We start from the raw sequence: 14,929 nt of genomic DNA, 5'->3' as shown, positions 1-14,929 counted from the left end.
TGATTTTGAGAAATTATTTCATGTATTATCACTATATGTGCCTTGTATTTATCACAGCCCTTAATGGAGTATCATTCAAAATTAGAAATCATTTATAAATAGATATTTGCAAATTTGTATAAATCTGCATAAAATTTTAAATGTAGATTAAATTAATTGCATTAATATATTGATACAGATTAAATGTCTAGAAAAATATCATTTTGATAAGCTTTATAAGTAGTCTGCATATCTACATATCATCCCAAGTTACTTCTTGCTATTTAGTGCCAGAATACATATAGCACACTCAGTTTGAATACACATAAAAGATATGTTTTATAGCAGAAGTTGGCAAGTTTTTTATGTTGAGGCCGAAACAGTGTTTCAGTCTTTACAGTAAAGGCCATACTGTCTCTCTGGAAAATATTCAGCTCTGCTTTCATTGCACAAAAGCACCTATAGGTAACACGTAAACAAATGTGCATGGCTTTATTTTAATAAGACTTTATTTATAAAAGCAGGTGGCCTGTGGATTTGCCTTGAGGCCATAGGTTTGCTAACTCTGGTTTTACTGTATTAAATGAATAATTTAGTCTCTCGACACAGATTTGTTAAATGGCATCAGGGAAATGTTGAGAAACAGAAGAAAAGAGATAGGATTCAGAGTAAGAAGAGTTAGTAGTTAGAAGAGGTCAGTCATCAGGACATATTTTTCAGGATCTTAGTGATATACATGGTTCCTATACTGGTGAATGGGGATATTGAAACTTTGTGGGCATCGTCTATATATATATGTTTTTTTCTGGAAGGTGGTGTTTTAAAGTTCATCTTTATATTTCAAATACTTTATTTTAAATCTATTTTCAGTTATCACCACATGATAATCTGATTCTCAGTCAGCCTGTTTCTTCACCTCTTCCGCTAAGGCAAGTAAAACTTCATTTGTGTTTCTCTAAATGTAGTGTGAGCTAAAGTAACATTCAAGTATTTTCTCTCTTTCCTGGGGAAAATTGCAAGTGTCGATGGAAATACTTCTCATTTAATTGTTTCTTACCTAAATTTCTTTTACTCAACAGTGAGGTTAAAGGTCTTAAAGAACACAGAAAATCTTTTACAATAGTGTTTGGTATTTTGTGTATCCATTTATTATGATTAAGTACATACAACTACATAAATACGTATATATGTCTGTAGATTATGAAAACAATATCTTTTTAGCTTTAAATATCCTCTGAAGAACATTCAAATGCAATTAATCTTAAATTTAACCCCCCAATAAAAAGTTACTTATAAATACTAGCCCATGGAATAGAATAATGTATTTCATCACCTTAAAAGTTCAGAGAGATTATGAAATATGTTTTTTCTTAAATATCATTTCTTGAAATTTAATTAGCTGTGTAATTTTTCTAGCAGGGAAATACTTACAATATAATTAAGTTATTTTGTAGCACATACCTAAGGGAGACCAGCTGCCATCTTTGACATTAATTTTGTAAGAATTGCAGATTATTTCATCACCAGGTCTTGGCCCAGAGTGACCAGTGTTTTCTTAACTTTTGTTTGAGCTGAGAATAAATTAGAAATACTGACTGAGACTACTTTAAAACAATTCTACATTACCCAAGAGCCTTTTTTTATTTTTTGGTAATGGCTTTATTGATATATAATTCACATACCATACAATTCACCCAGTTAAATTGTACAATTCAATGATCACATTCACAGACTTCTGCAACTATCACTATAATCAATTTTAGAACATTTTCATAGCTCCAGAAAAACCCTGTACCCTTTAGCAGTTACCCTCCCTTACCCCTCCCATCCCTATATATACAAACACACACACACACACCCTTCCCAGCCCTAGGCAACTGCTGATCTGCTTCTTTCGCTTCAGATTTGCCTGTCCTGGACATTTCATATAAATGGAATCATATAAAATGTGGCCTTTTGTGTTTGGCTTTTTTCACTTAGCATGTTTCCAATGTTTATCCACGTTATAGCATGTATCAGTTCTTCATTCCTTTTTATTTCCAACAAATATTTCAGTGTATGGATATACCACATTTTATTTATCCATTTATCAGTTGACAGACATTTGGGTTGTTTCTACTTTTGGGCTACTATAAATAATGCTGCTATGAACATGCACAAGTTTTTTGTGGGCATATGTGTTTATTTCTCCAAGAGACTTTATTAGTTTTGGTTTATTTTTAAAAAGTTAATTCAGTGAAGCCAGTTATTTAACATTATAAAGATGAAATACTGGTTAGCTTACTGAATCATTTACTTTTTAAAAAATTGTTTTAAAAATTTATTTTTTTATTTTTGGCTGCGTTCAGTCTTTGTTGCTGTATGCAGGCTTTTCTCTAGTTGCGGCGGGCGGGGGCTACTCTTCATTGTGGTGCGCAGGCTTCTCATTGGGTGGCTTCTCTTGTTGCAGAGCACGGGCTCTAGGCGAGCAGGCTTCAGTAGTTGTGGCACTCAGGCTCAGTAGTTGTGGCTCGTGGGCTCTAGCATGCAGGCTTTGTAGTTGTGGCACACGGGCTTAGTTGCTCCGCAGCATGTGGGATCTTCCCGGAGCAGGGCCTGAACCCGTGTCCCCTGCATTGGCAGGCGGACTCTTAACCACTGCACCACCAGGGAAGCCCAGAATCATTTACTTTGTTAATGCAGTATTTTGTTAACCATGTACAGTGTCTAAGTTTTGATTATTAATTTGCTTTGTATGTGTGTATCATCACTTAGTAGCTCTTAATTAATATTATCATTACAATAGTAAAGATAATCTAGCTATTTGTAAATCCAAATTTTGAGATGTGTATTTACCTTAAGGAAGTTGGGCCTGTAAGTCACGTATGTTTTCTGATAATTACAGAGGAAGATGAGCCATGTTAAAAAAAAAAAGAAGGGCTTCCCTGGTGGCGCAGTGGTTGAGAGTCCGCCTGCCGATGCAGGGGACACGGGTTCGTGCCCCGGTCTGGGAAGATCCCACATGCCGCAGAGCGGCTAGGCCCGTGAGCCATGGCTGCTGAGCCTGAGCGTCCGGAGCCTGTGCTCTGCAAGGGGAGAGGCCACAACAGTGAGAGGCCCGCCTACCGCAAAAAAAAAAAAAAAAAAAAAAAAAAGAAAAAAAACTTGCATTAAACGATTTGCTTTCAACCAAAGCACCCCTCTTATACATTGAATTCTTTTTTTGAACTATCTACATGGCAGATCTTTTTATATAAAATGAAGCAGATGACTTTTCATTTTCCATATTTAATACAATGCAGAAGAATCGAATGATTTCAGAACCTCATAAAACTTCATTATTTTCATAGTGTGTTTCTGATGCAGTGTTTTCCCTACATAAGAGCAACAGTCATGTTTAAAGTTAAATATATAATATGAACTATAATACTACCCTAATCGTGAACTTTTAAAAATTATTTTGGATAATGAGGTGTTTGATCTCTGTTTTTTTTAATTATATATTTTTGTTTGGATTTATAGTGGTGGCAAGTTTTCAACACTACTTCAGAATTTAGGCCCTGAAAATGCTGTGACACTACTGGTGTTTGCAGTAACAGAACATAAGATTCTTATTCATTCCTTACGGCCTTCAGTGCTTACTAGTGTGACAGAAGCATTAGTGTCTGTGAGTATCACAGTTTCTTATTAGCAGTCAGTTTTATTTTAAACCTAATTATTCATATAATTTAAAACTGTTTTAATGCTTAACTAAAATTCAGAGTGTAATGCATTTCAACTTTCTGGCCATTAACACTAGTTGTAATTATTTAACAAGCATTATACTACTTTTGGTATAAATATTTAAAAGACAGTTTTTTGTGTGTGCTGATGAATTATGCTTCAATGTCAAACAGCTAAATATTCTCTTATCTTTTATTTTTCCAAGATGATTTTCCCTTTCCACTGGCCATGCCCCTATGTTCCTCTCTGCCCACTGGCTTTAGCAGATGTCTTGAGTGCACCATGTCCATTCATAGTAGGAATTGATTCAAGATACTTTGATCTCTATGACCCTCCACCAGATGTCAGTTGTGTTGACCTAGATACCAACACAATTTCTCAGTAAGTTCATTTTAATGATTCTACTTCCAGTAATTTACAACTTTGTAGTATATGTATGTAAATGTATATTTTGTGAATGCTAACTAGAATTCTTTTGAGCTATGTTGTTTTTATATTTGGGGTTTTTACCATCTTTGAATCAGTTCTTACTATACTTTGATGGGATACGTTTAGTGTATTAGAGAAGGTTTTAATCCTCAGCTCTTTCAATATTTGAGAAATATTATAATCTTATGCTTACTTAGAAATTTATGTAAGAAATGTAAATTTTTACATTTTATAATTTTTATAATTTTTATAATTTTTTAATAATTTTTTAATAATTTTTTCTCTCTCTATTGGAATAATATTTAAGTTGTAGCTAAGCTACTGGAACTGTATACTTACAGCTTTTTTATAATTCAGTGTTTTCTCTTGTATTATTTATTTTCAGTTTAATCATACTTAAGCTCTTCAGGGAAGAGGAAATTGATGCAATACCACGTTGCATCCACAGGATATACTTAAAATAACTGCAAGTTACCCTATTAGTAAAGCCCAAAAGCTAGTATACCTTTTACAATTTAAGTACGTATTTGTGAGATAGGTTTTTCTCCATTTTTAAATAAGCATGTTTCATATTAAAGCCTTTTGATTTAATTCTGAAATCTTACATTAATTCTAGTATTGTTATATGTCAAAACCTCAACTGTCTAAACCATTAGAAAAGTTTAGCAGAAAATAATTTTCTTTTATAAGGCATGTATGCTTTCAAAAGCCTAACCAAGAAAATATGGGATGTACTTTGGCACTAAAGCCATTTTATATATGGGATAAATAGCATCAAAGATTCTTTACCATGAACATTTCATACTTTACCAGAAATATTTAATTCTCCAAATATTAAAGTAGTATCTTTTTTTTTTGGCCAGTTGTTAATGTTACATGACATAATGTTTTTAAAAATTGAAATTCAAGGTGGTAAATAAGTATGTACATTTTCTCTCTTTTTATACTTTTATACTTTTCCTCAATTTGTTAAAAGAGTTTTTTTCTTATTATTTTAACTTTGTTTTGATCACTAATGGTTAAAGAATCAAAGAAACATGACTTGTTTGCACTCATCAGTGGTCTTCCTTCTTGGTTTTATCGCCTTTCCAAACCTATGGGAAGACTAAACTAGTGAATTAATAGCTTTCTACTTTCCTTCATTGTGAATTTCTGGAGCCTCAACCTGAAATTTGAAAGAAAAATCTGAGTATGAAATTTGTGGTTTCCTTTTCCCTTCTCTGACTCATAAATACATAAAATAAGGAATATATTATGAATGTCAAGAAATTTCTGAAGAAAGGGAAATTAATATCTGATATGTACTAGTCATAAAGCTGTATGCATAGCCTAAGGTATCTCATATTATTCTCTGTATTTTGTGAGGTAGTTTTTACTAACCAGTCTGACAGACAGATAAGAAAACCAAAGCTTAGATTTTTAAGTAATTTATAAAAAGGCACATAACAATACTGCCAGAACTGATTTTGAAACTATCATTGTCTGACTCTATAACTATTACTTCTGCCACTAATTACTGGCTTACTACTTATGCAATAGTAATCCTATAAATGGAACTCACTATGAATAAAAATGCAGAAGGCTGTCATAGATCCAAACTCAGGTACTAGATAAAATTCCTTTTTTTTAAAAAATATATTTATTTTTGGCTGCGTTGGGTCTTCATTGCTGCACGCAGGCATTCTCTAGTTGCAGCAAGCGGAGGCCACTCTTTGTTGTGGTGCACAGGCTTCTCATTGTGGTGGCTTCTCTTGTTGCAGAGCACGGGCTCTAGGTGCTTGGGCTTAGTAGTTGTGGCACATGAGCTCAGTAGTTGTGGCTCACGGGCTCTAGAGCGCAGGCTCAGTTGTCGTGGCACATGGGTTTAGTTGCTCCGCGGCATGTGGAATCTTCCTGGACCAGGGCTCGAACCCTTGTCCCCTGCATTGGCAGGCGGATTCTTAACCACTGCGTTACCAGGGAAGTCCCTCGATAAAACTCTTCTCCCGAGCCAAGTTTTACAGTGATGATATCAAGGGCAAGAGGAGGAAATTATGTGAGTAAATAATAGTAATTTGATGAAATGATACCAAATTACTGTTCATTCACTTATGCTACAGACACCTCTTGAGTGCCTTTTTTTTTGATATACTCCATTCTCTTAAGTTGCTAATCTAGTTAGCAAGGCAGGCACACACACAGTGAATGCTAAGGCACAGTAGGAGTACTGTGTTTTGAAGTTTTAGCAAGAAAATAACGTCAAAAGTGTTTTTACATTGTGTTCTCACTTTAATACAGGGTTCCATAGTCCTGGTCACATTATAGATGAAATAAAATCTCACAGCAGGACATCTGCCGTTTGACCCTGCCCTATCTGTATTTTATTATCATTGTGGAAAGATAGGGTAGATTCCAAGACAGTTCTTCTTTGTCAGCTTAAGCTTTCCCATCCACTCTTTTTTTCTTTCAAAGTAATATTTGACCTTTTTGTTCTATGGGAAGTTTAAGGAACATTAAAAAAAAAAAGTTCAGCAATTCCATTTCACACCAGTGCTATGATGTTGTCTTTGGTGGTTAGAACATAAATGATTTACTTTTCTTCTCCTTTTTCTCTGTATTTTTCACGTTTCCTAAAATGAGTATTTATTGCTTTTGAAATAGAAAAAAGATTTAATAAATAGAGAGTGGAATCAACAAAGCTATAGTTAAGTCCGAAAGCTTTATCATGTTTTATCACCATGCTCTTTTCTTCTCCTACTCCATATATAGTTTAAAGATTATGGGCTTCCCTGGTGGCGCAGTGGTTAAGAATCTGCCTGCCAATGCAGGGGACAAGGGTTCAAGCCCTGGTCCGGGAAGATCCTACATGCCGTGGAGCAGCTAAACCCATGTGCCACGACTACTGAGCCTGCACTCCAGAGCCTGCGAGCCACAACTACTGAGCCCACGTGCCTCAACTTCTGAAGCCCGTGTGCCTGGAGCCCGTGCTCCGCAACAAGAGAAGCCATCGTGGTGAGAGGCCCGCGCACTGCAACAAAGAGTGGCCCCCGCTCGCCGCAACTAGAGAAAGCCCGCGTGCAGCAACAAAGACCCAACGCAGCCAAAAATAAAAATAAATAAAATAAATTTTTTTAAAAAAAGGATTAACTGTGTTGTAAAGGTTGTATAAAGGAGATTATAGGAGTTCATCTAGAAACAAAGATATCACTGTCAAGCTGATGTCCTCTTTTATAGTTATAAAAGTATTTTGGAGTGTTATACTTTATTCAAATAATCTAATATTTTTTAATTAATTTGTTTATTATTTATTTATTTATTATTTTTGGCTGTGTTGGGTCTTCGTTGCTGCACATGGGCTTTCTCTAGTTGCAGCGAGTGGGGGCTACTCTTCATCGCAGTGCATGGGCTTCTCATTGCAGTGGCTTCTCTTGTTGTGGAGCACGGGCTCTAGGTGCGCGGGCTTCAGTAGTTGTGACGTGCGGGCTTCAGTAGTTGTGGCACATGGGCTTAGTTGCTCCGCAGCATGTGGGATCTTACAGGACCAGGGCTCGAACCCGTGTCCCCTGCATTGGCAGGCAGATTCTTAACCACTGTGCCACCAGGGAAGCCCAAATAATCTAATATTATAGATTATTTCTTTTCTGAAAGAAACAAAGCTAAATTTTACTTATATTTTTAGGAAACTAAATATTTGGATATACCGAAGTATTTTGATAAGCTTTATGGATCATAAGTTCATTGAAAGTTTTCTACAGTGCTTTGTCTTAGAGTATATAAGAAAAAATCTCCTAATAGTAGGATTTTCCCAATATTTAGGTGTCTAAAGACTCTTAGATGAGATTAAGAGTAATGGCCACCACATTAAGTTTTGTAGTGATTTGCATGATTCCAAAGCAGGTGGAATTGACTCAATATAAACATAATTTAATACAGGGTTCTACTCTCATATAAATTAATTTTTAAGAATTAAACACTCCAATTTACCCCTGTAGTAGTTTTCTTCTGTTAAGTAGAATACTTTGTATATTTTATTTTTGTTCAATGTGTTTTCTCTTTTCCCCTTTTTATAAATAACAGATATATACCCACCCCTGCCCCACCTCAAGTTAATCTGACAAATATATTATTGTTGTCATTTACTCTCAGAACTGGTGATAAGAAAAATGTAGCCTGGAAGGTACTTCCAAAGAAACCATGTAAAAATCTGATGAACACACTGAATAATTTGCACCAGCAGTTGGCAAAATGTAAGTGTATAATTTATTTAAAGGAAGTAATTTAATCTGAAGAAAGGACTCCAGCAGCTTTGCCTTACTTGTAAAAGGATGGTGTTTACCTAAAGGAAAGTGGTTTTACAATCTTAAAGGCAAATGAACATTAAAGCAAAATTTTTTAGAAGCTGAATGGGAGATTTACAAAATTTATATTTTACATCATAATAAAATTCAAAAAGATTAAGGTGATTATTTTCAAATACTATGGAAAAAATACTGGTTTCTACTTGTATATTTTCTTTATACATAGAATAGAAAGTTAGTTTTGAAAATCTAAGACAGATGGTTTAAATTACATTAGAAAATGCTGATGATTCTTGTGGGTTGAAAGCAAGGTCATGTGCTTTTCACCTTCAATAGATCTTAATGCTGTGCTTACCTCAAATAATTTGAAAATAGAAGCTTGCCAAAAGCATTCGGAAATTAATTAAAGTGAAAATAGATTAGGATATGGAGAATTTCAGTTCAAAGCTTACAATAAGAGTATCTTGATAGTGATCCAGAATTACCAGTAAGAGGAATTAAGCCTTCATTTATCTAATCCTCTTGGTATTTTATACCAACAGTCCATTCAGGGTTCATAATTTAATACTTATTGTATAAAAAATGGTCAGTAATGGTGCAGCAATATTTGAGGTTCTCATTTATGTATTAGGTGAAATATAAACATGGGAGGTGGCCTACATCCTCGAGGGTTCAAGGGTGCCTATAGAATAGTTGGAAAGAGACATGGAAAAAGACAGCGTTTACAAAGTAAACCTTATAACAAGTAGATAATCCGGAAGTGGCTCATAAGTATTGGGATATGAAAAAATGACATCAAATGGAACAAATTTTATACTATGGAACAAATAAATTATGTATGGAATTTTATTTAAGCTACTTAGTTAATTGCTTTCTAAAAATTTATGAGCTTCTTTTGAATAGCTGAGAAGTCCAGCAGCTTTTGTAGCAATATTTAAGTATTATTAAAATAAGTGAAATAACCCATCTAGCTGTACTGAAGGGCAGAATCTTACAGCTTAAAATTACAGGTTTTAACAATACTGATATTGTTATTCAGGATTATATATCACTTTACAGCTTCAGAGCACTTTCACATACATTCTTTTGTCTTTACAACTGTGAAGATACTAAGTTTGAGGGAGGTAGCTTGTCAGAGATCATACAGTTAATAAAGATGAAGCTAGGATTAAGACCTAGGCCTTCATTCCAGTGCCCACGTGCTTTTACTTTTTTAAACAATAAGAACTCCAAAAAAACCTCCCTAAGATGATTTATTGTTCCTCATATTTTAAGAAGTTTTAAAATTTTGAGGCAATCACAAACTTTGTTTCTGTGACCTTTTGAGAATAGATGTCCCCATCATCTCCAAATAGAGTGTATTTCCTACCAATAAGTACATTCTGTATCACTACAGTATGCTATAACCATGAAAATCAGGAAGTTAACATTGAGCATTACTACCATCCTTATCCTCAGACCAAATCAAGTTTTGCTAGGGTTATATATTAAGGAGTTATGTAAACAAAGGGTTGAAGTAGCTTGAGCCCTTTTGAAAACACATTTATTATTTTTCTTTCAATTTTATTGAGATATAATTGACATACAGGACTGTACAAGTTTAAGGTATGCAGCATAATGACTTGAATTACATATGCAATGGATTTATAATTGATACCACTATGAACATTAATTTTGAAAGTTCTGGGGAAAACATTAACACTGTATTTCTTCACAGTGCAGCAGAGACCAAGAGACGATGGACTAATGGACTTAGCAATGAATGATTATGATTTTAATTCTGGAAAGAGGTTGCACATGATAGATTTGGAAATCCAGGAGGCATTTTTGTGTTTCATGGCCTCTATTTTAAAAGGTTATAGATCATACTTAAGACCAATAACACAAGCCCCATCTGAGACAGCCACAGATGCAGCCTCTCTTTTTGCCCTACAAGGTGAGTGATTGCATAGTACTACAGCTTTCATATTATTGAGCTTAACCTTGTGATGATTGCTTTCTGGGTTAGTAGCTCATATTTATCAAAATATACTTATCTATTTCAGGAGTATGTGAGTATCAACTCAGTTGGTAATCCATTTCCATAGGACTGGTTATTTCTCAGGCACATTAGATATAATCCCATTAGCAAAATATGCAGAAGAGACTATTTGAAAAGTACAGAGCTTCCTAACCATGTACCACTGCACTCTGTTGTGTCACAGATGTGTTAAGATATTGATGTTTTTAGCTTTCAGGGCAGCCCGGTGCTGTTGGGCAAGCAGAGGAGCCCCTGGGTTGGGGGATCTGAAAGATCTGGGTTCAAGTTCCTTTCCTATTGCTATCTTTATCAGGTCACTTCCCCTTCAGGGGTCTTAGTTTCTTTTTCTGCAAAATAGTAGGGTGTGGGGGGTATAGATGACATGGTTGATCTAGTTCCTTCTAGCTGAAAAATTCTCTGAATCTGTAAATGATATTATATATGCTAACATTACAAATTTATGTTGAATAGCTTTCTTAAGAAGCCGAGACCGGTCACATCAGAAATTCTATAACATGATGACCAAAACACAAATGTTTATTCGCTTCATTGAGGAATGTTCTTTTGTCAGTGATAAAGATGCAAGCCTGGCGTTTTTTGATGATTGTGTAGATAAAGTAAGTAATAGTATGTCTACAGTGCCGTAACTTATTTTGTGTGACTATTATAAATGTTATGAGTTACAGTTTCTATTTATAACTTAACCAGCTTTTAACAAAATTTAAGTTAATTCCATTTCATCACTGACCCTTTATTATGAAAGTTTTGGTGGCCTACTAGATGTTATAGACCACAACCTCTTAAGAGTACTTTGCAGGATTTTACCAAATTATGAATTTTATTTTAGCAACCAGGTCTGTAATGCTGCCTGTCCACTTACAGACTATGGGAGTTTTGTCCAAGCCAATGGACCTCTAACTTGATCATCCTTAATTTTCACCTCTCCTTTTGGTCTAAGGTGGATTGTCACATGCTGAGAGTAGGTGTAGAACATAACATTTCACCTGAATATTTCTACAATTTGGGAGTGCATTTGTAGCATAAATTAAGTGAATTAATTCTACTATTTAAATTCATGTGTGAAACCTTTCCTGCCCCTGTAGTCTGCTATCATTAGTGGGATAGAGCAAAGTGGGTATCCATGGTGGATAGAGAGGAGCTTGGGAAACAGTGGCTCAAAGAGGGGTGTCAAAACCTGAATGGGTGAAGGAGGAGCAGCCTAGCATGGGGTGTTGGAGCCCAAGCCAGGTGAGGAGAGCATCCATCCATGCAGGGGGTGGCCTAGCATGGGGGATCAGAGGACGAACAGGATAAAGAGAGTGTCCATGCTGGAGGACAGACTATTTCCAGGGGTCAGAACCTAAACAGTGTGCGTCCATGCAGATGTGAGGACAGCACGGAGTGTCAGAGTCTAAGCAAGGCAAGGAAAGTGTCCCCACTGGGTAGGCCCAGCAAATGGGGTATCATAGTTTAATCTGGATGAGGGAGATGTCAGCCTGGTGGGGCAGAGGGTTGGTCTGGAAGGAGTTGTCAAAGCCAAATTAGGGTGAAGGAGTCATATGCCTGGAGGAGAAGTGGTGTTGGAGATGGGAGATTGTTACATATGGAGGGATTGATCAAATAAATAAGTACCAAATGTGTCTTATAAAAATGATTTTCATCATGCAAGATGTAGAAGGAAAAACACCGCATTGGGAATCAGGAGAACTTTGATCTCAGCGTTCCTACTTGTGACTTTAGTCAAGTCATTTAGTCTTTCTGTGTTGTGTTCTTATGTACGTTTTAAAAGTATTGTGAGGAGAAATCATTATAACTGCATATTTCACAGTGTTCAGAGTAGTGTTGTGTGAACTATAAAGTAGGAAAATTTATGACCATTTTTATATTTGTCTGGTTTTTATTCCAGTTTATAGATTAGTAGTTAATTTGGTTTTATTACTGCATGATGTAGAAATGTTCAACTTTTGAATGACTTACACATATGAAGAATAGGAACAAGTTCAGAGCCTTGTGGAGGAATTTACACTTTCCTTCAAATTGGAAGACCTGAGGGATGATTGATGTGGAGAAATACTGTTTCTGGTGCTGATAGAGAGTTAACAAGCTAAGATGCCCAGAAATATCCACCCTAGTCCTTGAAATGCTTTAGAATAGGGAAAAGATGGATATATGTCAGTATTTGCTTAGAACTCATAATTCATTTTCCCACAGAAACACTGATATATGTGGTGATTAGCTGTAGTTCAGATGGTGCATGGCTACAGTGTTGTGCTAGAAATATGTATTAAATTTCTTTTTGGTGGATTGATATTCTAACCACCTTTTAGGACATTTTTTAAAGTCCAAATTTATTGTAGTATAATATACAAACAATAAATGCACCTTTGAAGTGTGTAGTTTGATAAGTTTTGGCAAATATAGATTTCCATGTAACCATGACTCCAAAACATAGAACATTTCTATCACCCCAGAAAGGATATTGTTTTGAGGGGCAATTCATTTTCTGTATTTTGAATAACCTATTTGTAGACAGACATTTTTTAAATTTTTTTTTAATATTTATTGGACTTCCCTGGTGGTGCAGTGGTTAAGAATCTGCCTGCCAATGCAGGGTACACGGGTTCCCACATGCCACGGAGTAACTAATCCCGTGCGCCACAACTACTGAGCCTCCACTCTAGGGCCCAGGAACCACAACTACTGAGCCCACGAGCCACAGCTACTGAAGCCCGTGCACCTAGAACCTGTGCTCCACAACAAGAGAGGCCAAAGCAATGAGAAGCCCGCGCACTGCAACGAAGAATAGCCCCCGCTCGACACAACTGGAGAACGCCCGTGTACAGCAACAGAGACCCAACGCAGCCATAAATAAATAAATAAATAATTTTAAAAAATGTTATTTATTTACTTATTTATTTATCTGGCTGCACCGGGTCTTAGTTGCGGCACATGGGATCTTCATTGCCACATGCAGGAGCTTCGTTGCGGCATGCGGGATCTAGTTCCCTGAACAGGGATTGAACCTGGGCCCCCTGCATTGGGAGCACAAAGTCTTAACCGCTGGACCACCAGGGAAGTCCCTATAGACAGACTTTTAGAACTCTGCCTTTTTGTAAGTTGAGTTCTGCCTGCATAAAGCTTTGAAATCCTGTTTATTTTGAGAATTAATATTATAGCTCCTTGATAGTTTTGTCTTCATTGCAGCATTGTACTAAGAACATGGTTTTCAGTATTTTAATCAAATTTTTAAGTTTGCCTTATTTGGTGCTTATAAAGTTAAATATTAATAGAATAAATAAATAGAAATGTGTGCTTTAAATAGAAAAGGTGTACAATGAATAGAAGAGTATGCTTTAAAGAATAATTTCTCTAAACCCCTTTTTACAGGAATAATTGTGTTGGTTTTTGTAAATAAAAATGATGTTTCTGACCAGCATGTACCTTGAAGGTTTTTCCTCTATCGTGCTGGGCTTCCACTGGTCATCTGTATGTACTCACTGAGCTGCCATTGTGAACAGTGGCATGTATTTGGGTAACAGTTGTTCCTTGTGCCAAGTCAACTGAATCATAAGGGACCAAGTTAGTGCCAGGGTTTTGCTAATAGCATGCTTTAGCCAATAGACTTATTAATCCACATAGGAATACTGAATTAGTTGGAAGAATCCAGTTAACAGTGCAGAAGAGAGAAATCTTATATTGTTCCGTTTTACTTTTTGCTCATTTTATGTGTCTTGTTTTCACAAGTTTGTGTTTCAGCTAAGAGCTCATATAATAGTATCACATGGTTTAAAAAATACTCATTAAGGGGCTTCCCTGGTAGCACAGTGGTTGAGAGTCCGCCTGCCGAAGCAGGGGACACGGGTTCGTGCCCTGGTCTGGGAGGATCCCACATGCCGCGGAGCGGCTGGGCCCGTGAGCCATGGCCGCTGAGCCTGCGCGTCCGGAGCCTGTGCTCCACAACGGGAGAGGCCACAACAGTGAGAGGCCCGTGTACCGCAAAAAAAAAAAAAAAAAATACTCATTAATATTGTAAGACATACATGACATAATTTTGCAAGGTACTTAGGGTATCATGTTCTAAGGAGGATATTTTATTACTGATAATTACTATATTATATTGTCTAGGATTTTCTGAAAATAGGTCACCTGTTATTTAGTTGATAAGAGTCAAAATGTGAGGCGTGACTGGAGTGATTGCTTAAAGAATATACATTCTGAGAAGTCTCAAAAAAGAAACAATCCAATTAAATGTGTAATTATTGTTTCTAGGCAGATTGTTTTCCTAAAATGCTATTTACCCATTCAAAGTCTAGATTCAACAAAATATCACTTATATATAATGGATTAATGTTATACTTAAAGATTTTGATGATTCCTAAGAAAATCAAAACTGAAAATAAACTCACTAAAACATAGTTACTTGTATTTGCTTTATTACAATTCAAGGAACTGTTTTATTAGAGGAAATAACAAAATGTAACAAAATCCAAAATATATCTTCTTTTTAGTTAAAAATGATATT

General features: G+C 35.8%; 1 protein-coding gene across 5 annotated transcripts in view; it reads left to right on the top strand.

Annotated features, from left to right (window-relative positions):
- Nucleotides 1–14,929, top strand: part of DENND4A (DENN domain containing 4A) — a 134,969-nt gene that overhangs the window by 66,637 nt on the left and 53,403 nt on the right. For all 5 annotated transcript variants that reach the window (XM_081227614.1, XM_081227615.1, XM_081227612.1 and 2 more), the window contains 6 exons: nucleotides 850–908; nucleotides 3,481–3,625; nucleotides 3,887–4,062; nucleotides 8,236–8,336; nucleotides 10,105–10,323; nucleotides 10,879–11,024. In XM_081227614.1, coding sequence (XP_081083740.1) covers nucleotides 850–908; nucleotides 3,481–3,625; nucleotides 3,887–4,062; nucleotides 8,236–8,336; nucleotides 10,105–10,323; nucleotides 10,879–11,024 — 846 coding nt within the window. The remainder of the gene's footprint in view (nucleotides 1–849; nucleotides 909–3,480; nucleotides 3,626–3,886; nucleotides 4,063–8,235; nucleotides 8,337–10,104; nucleotides 10,324–10,878; nucleotides 11,025–14,929) is intronic.

The sequence above is a fragment of the Mesoplodon bidens genome, assembly GCF_964165515.1.
Source record: "Mesoplodon bidens genome assembly, chromosome: 3".
In the NCBI taxonomy this organism is placed as follows: Eukaryota; Metazoa; Chordata; class Mammalia; order Artiodactyla; family Ziphiidae; genus Mesoplodon; species Mesoplodon bidens.
This window is presented reverse-complemented; position numbering and strand designations above follow the sequence as displayed.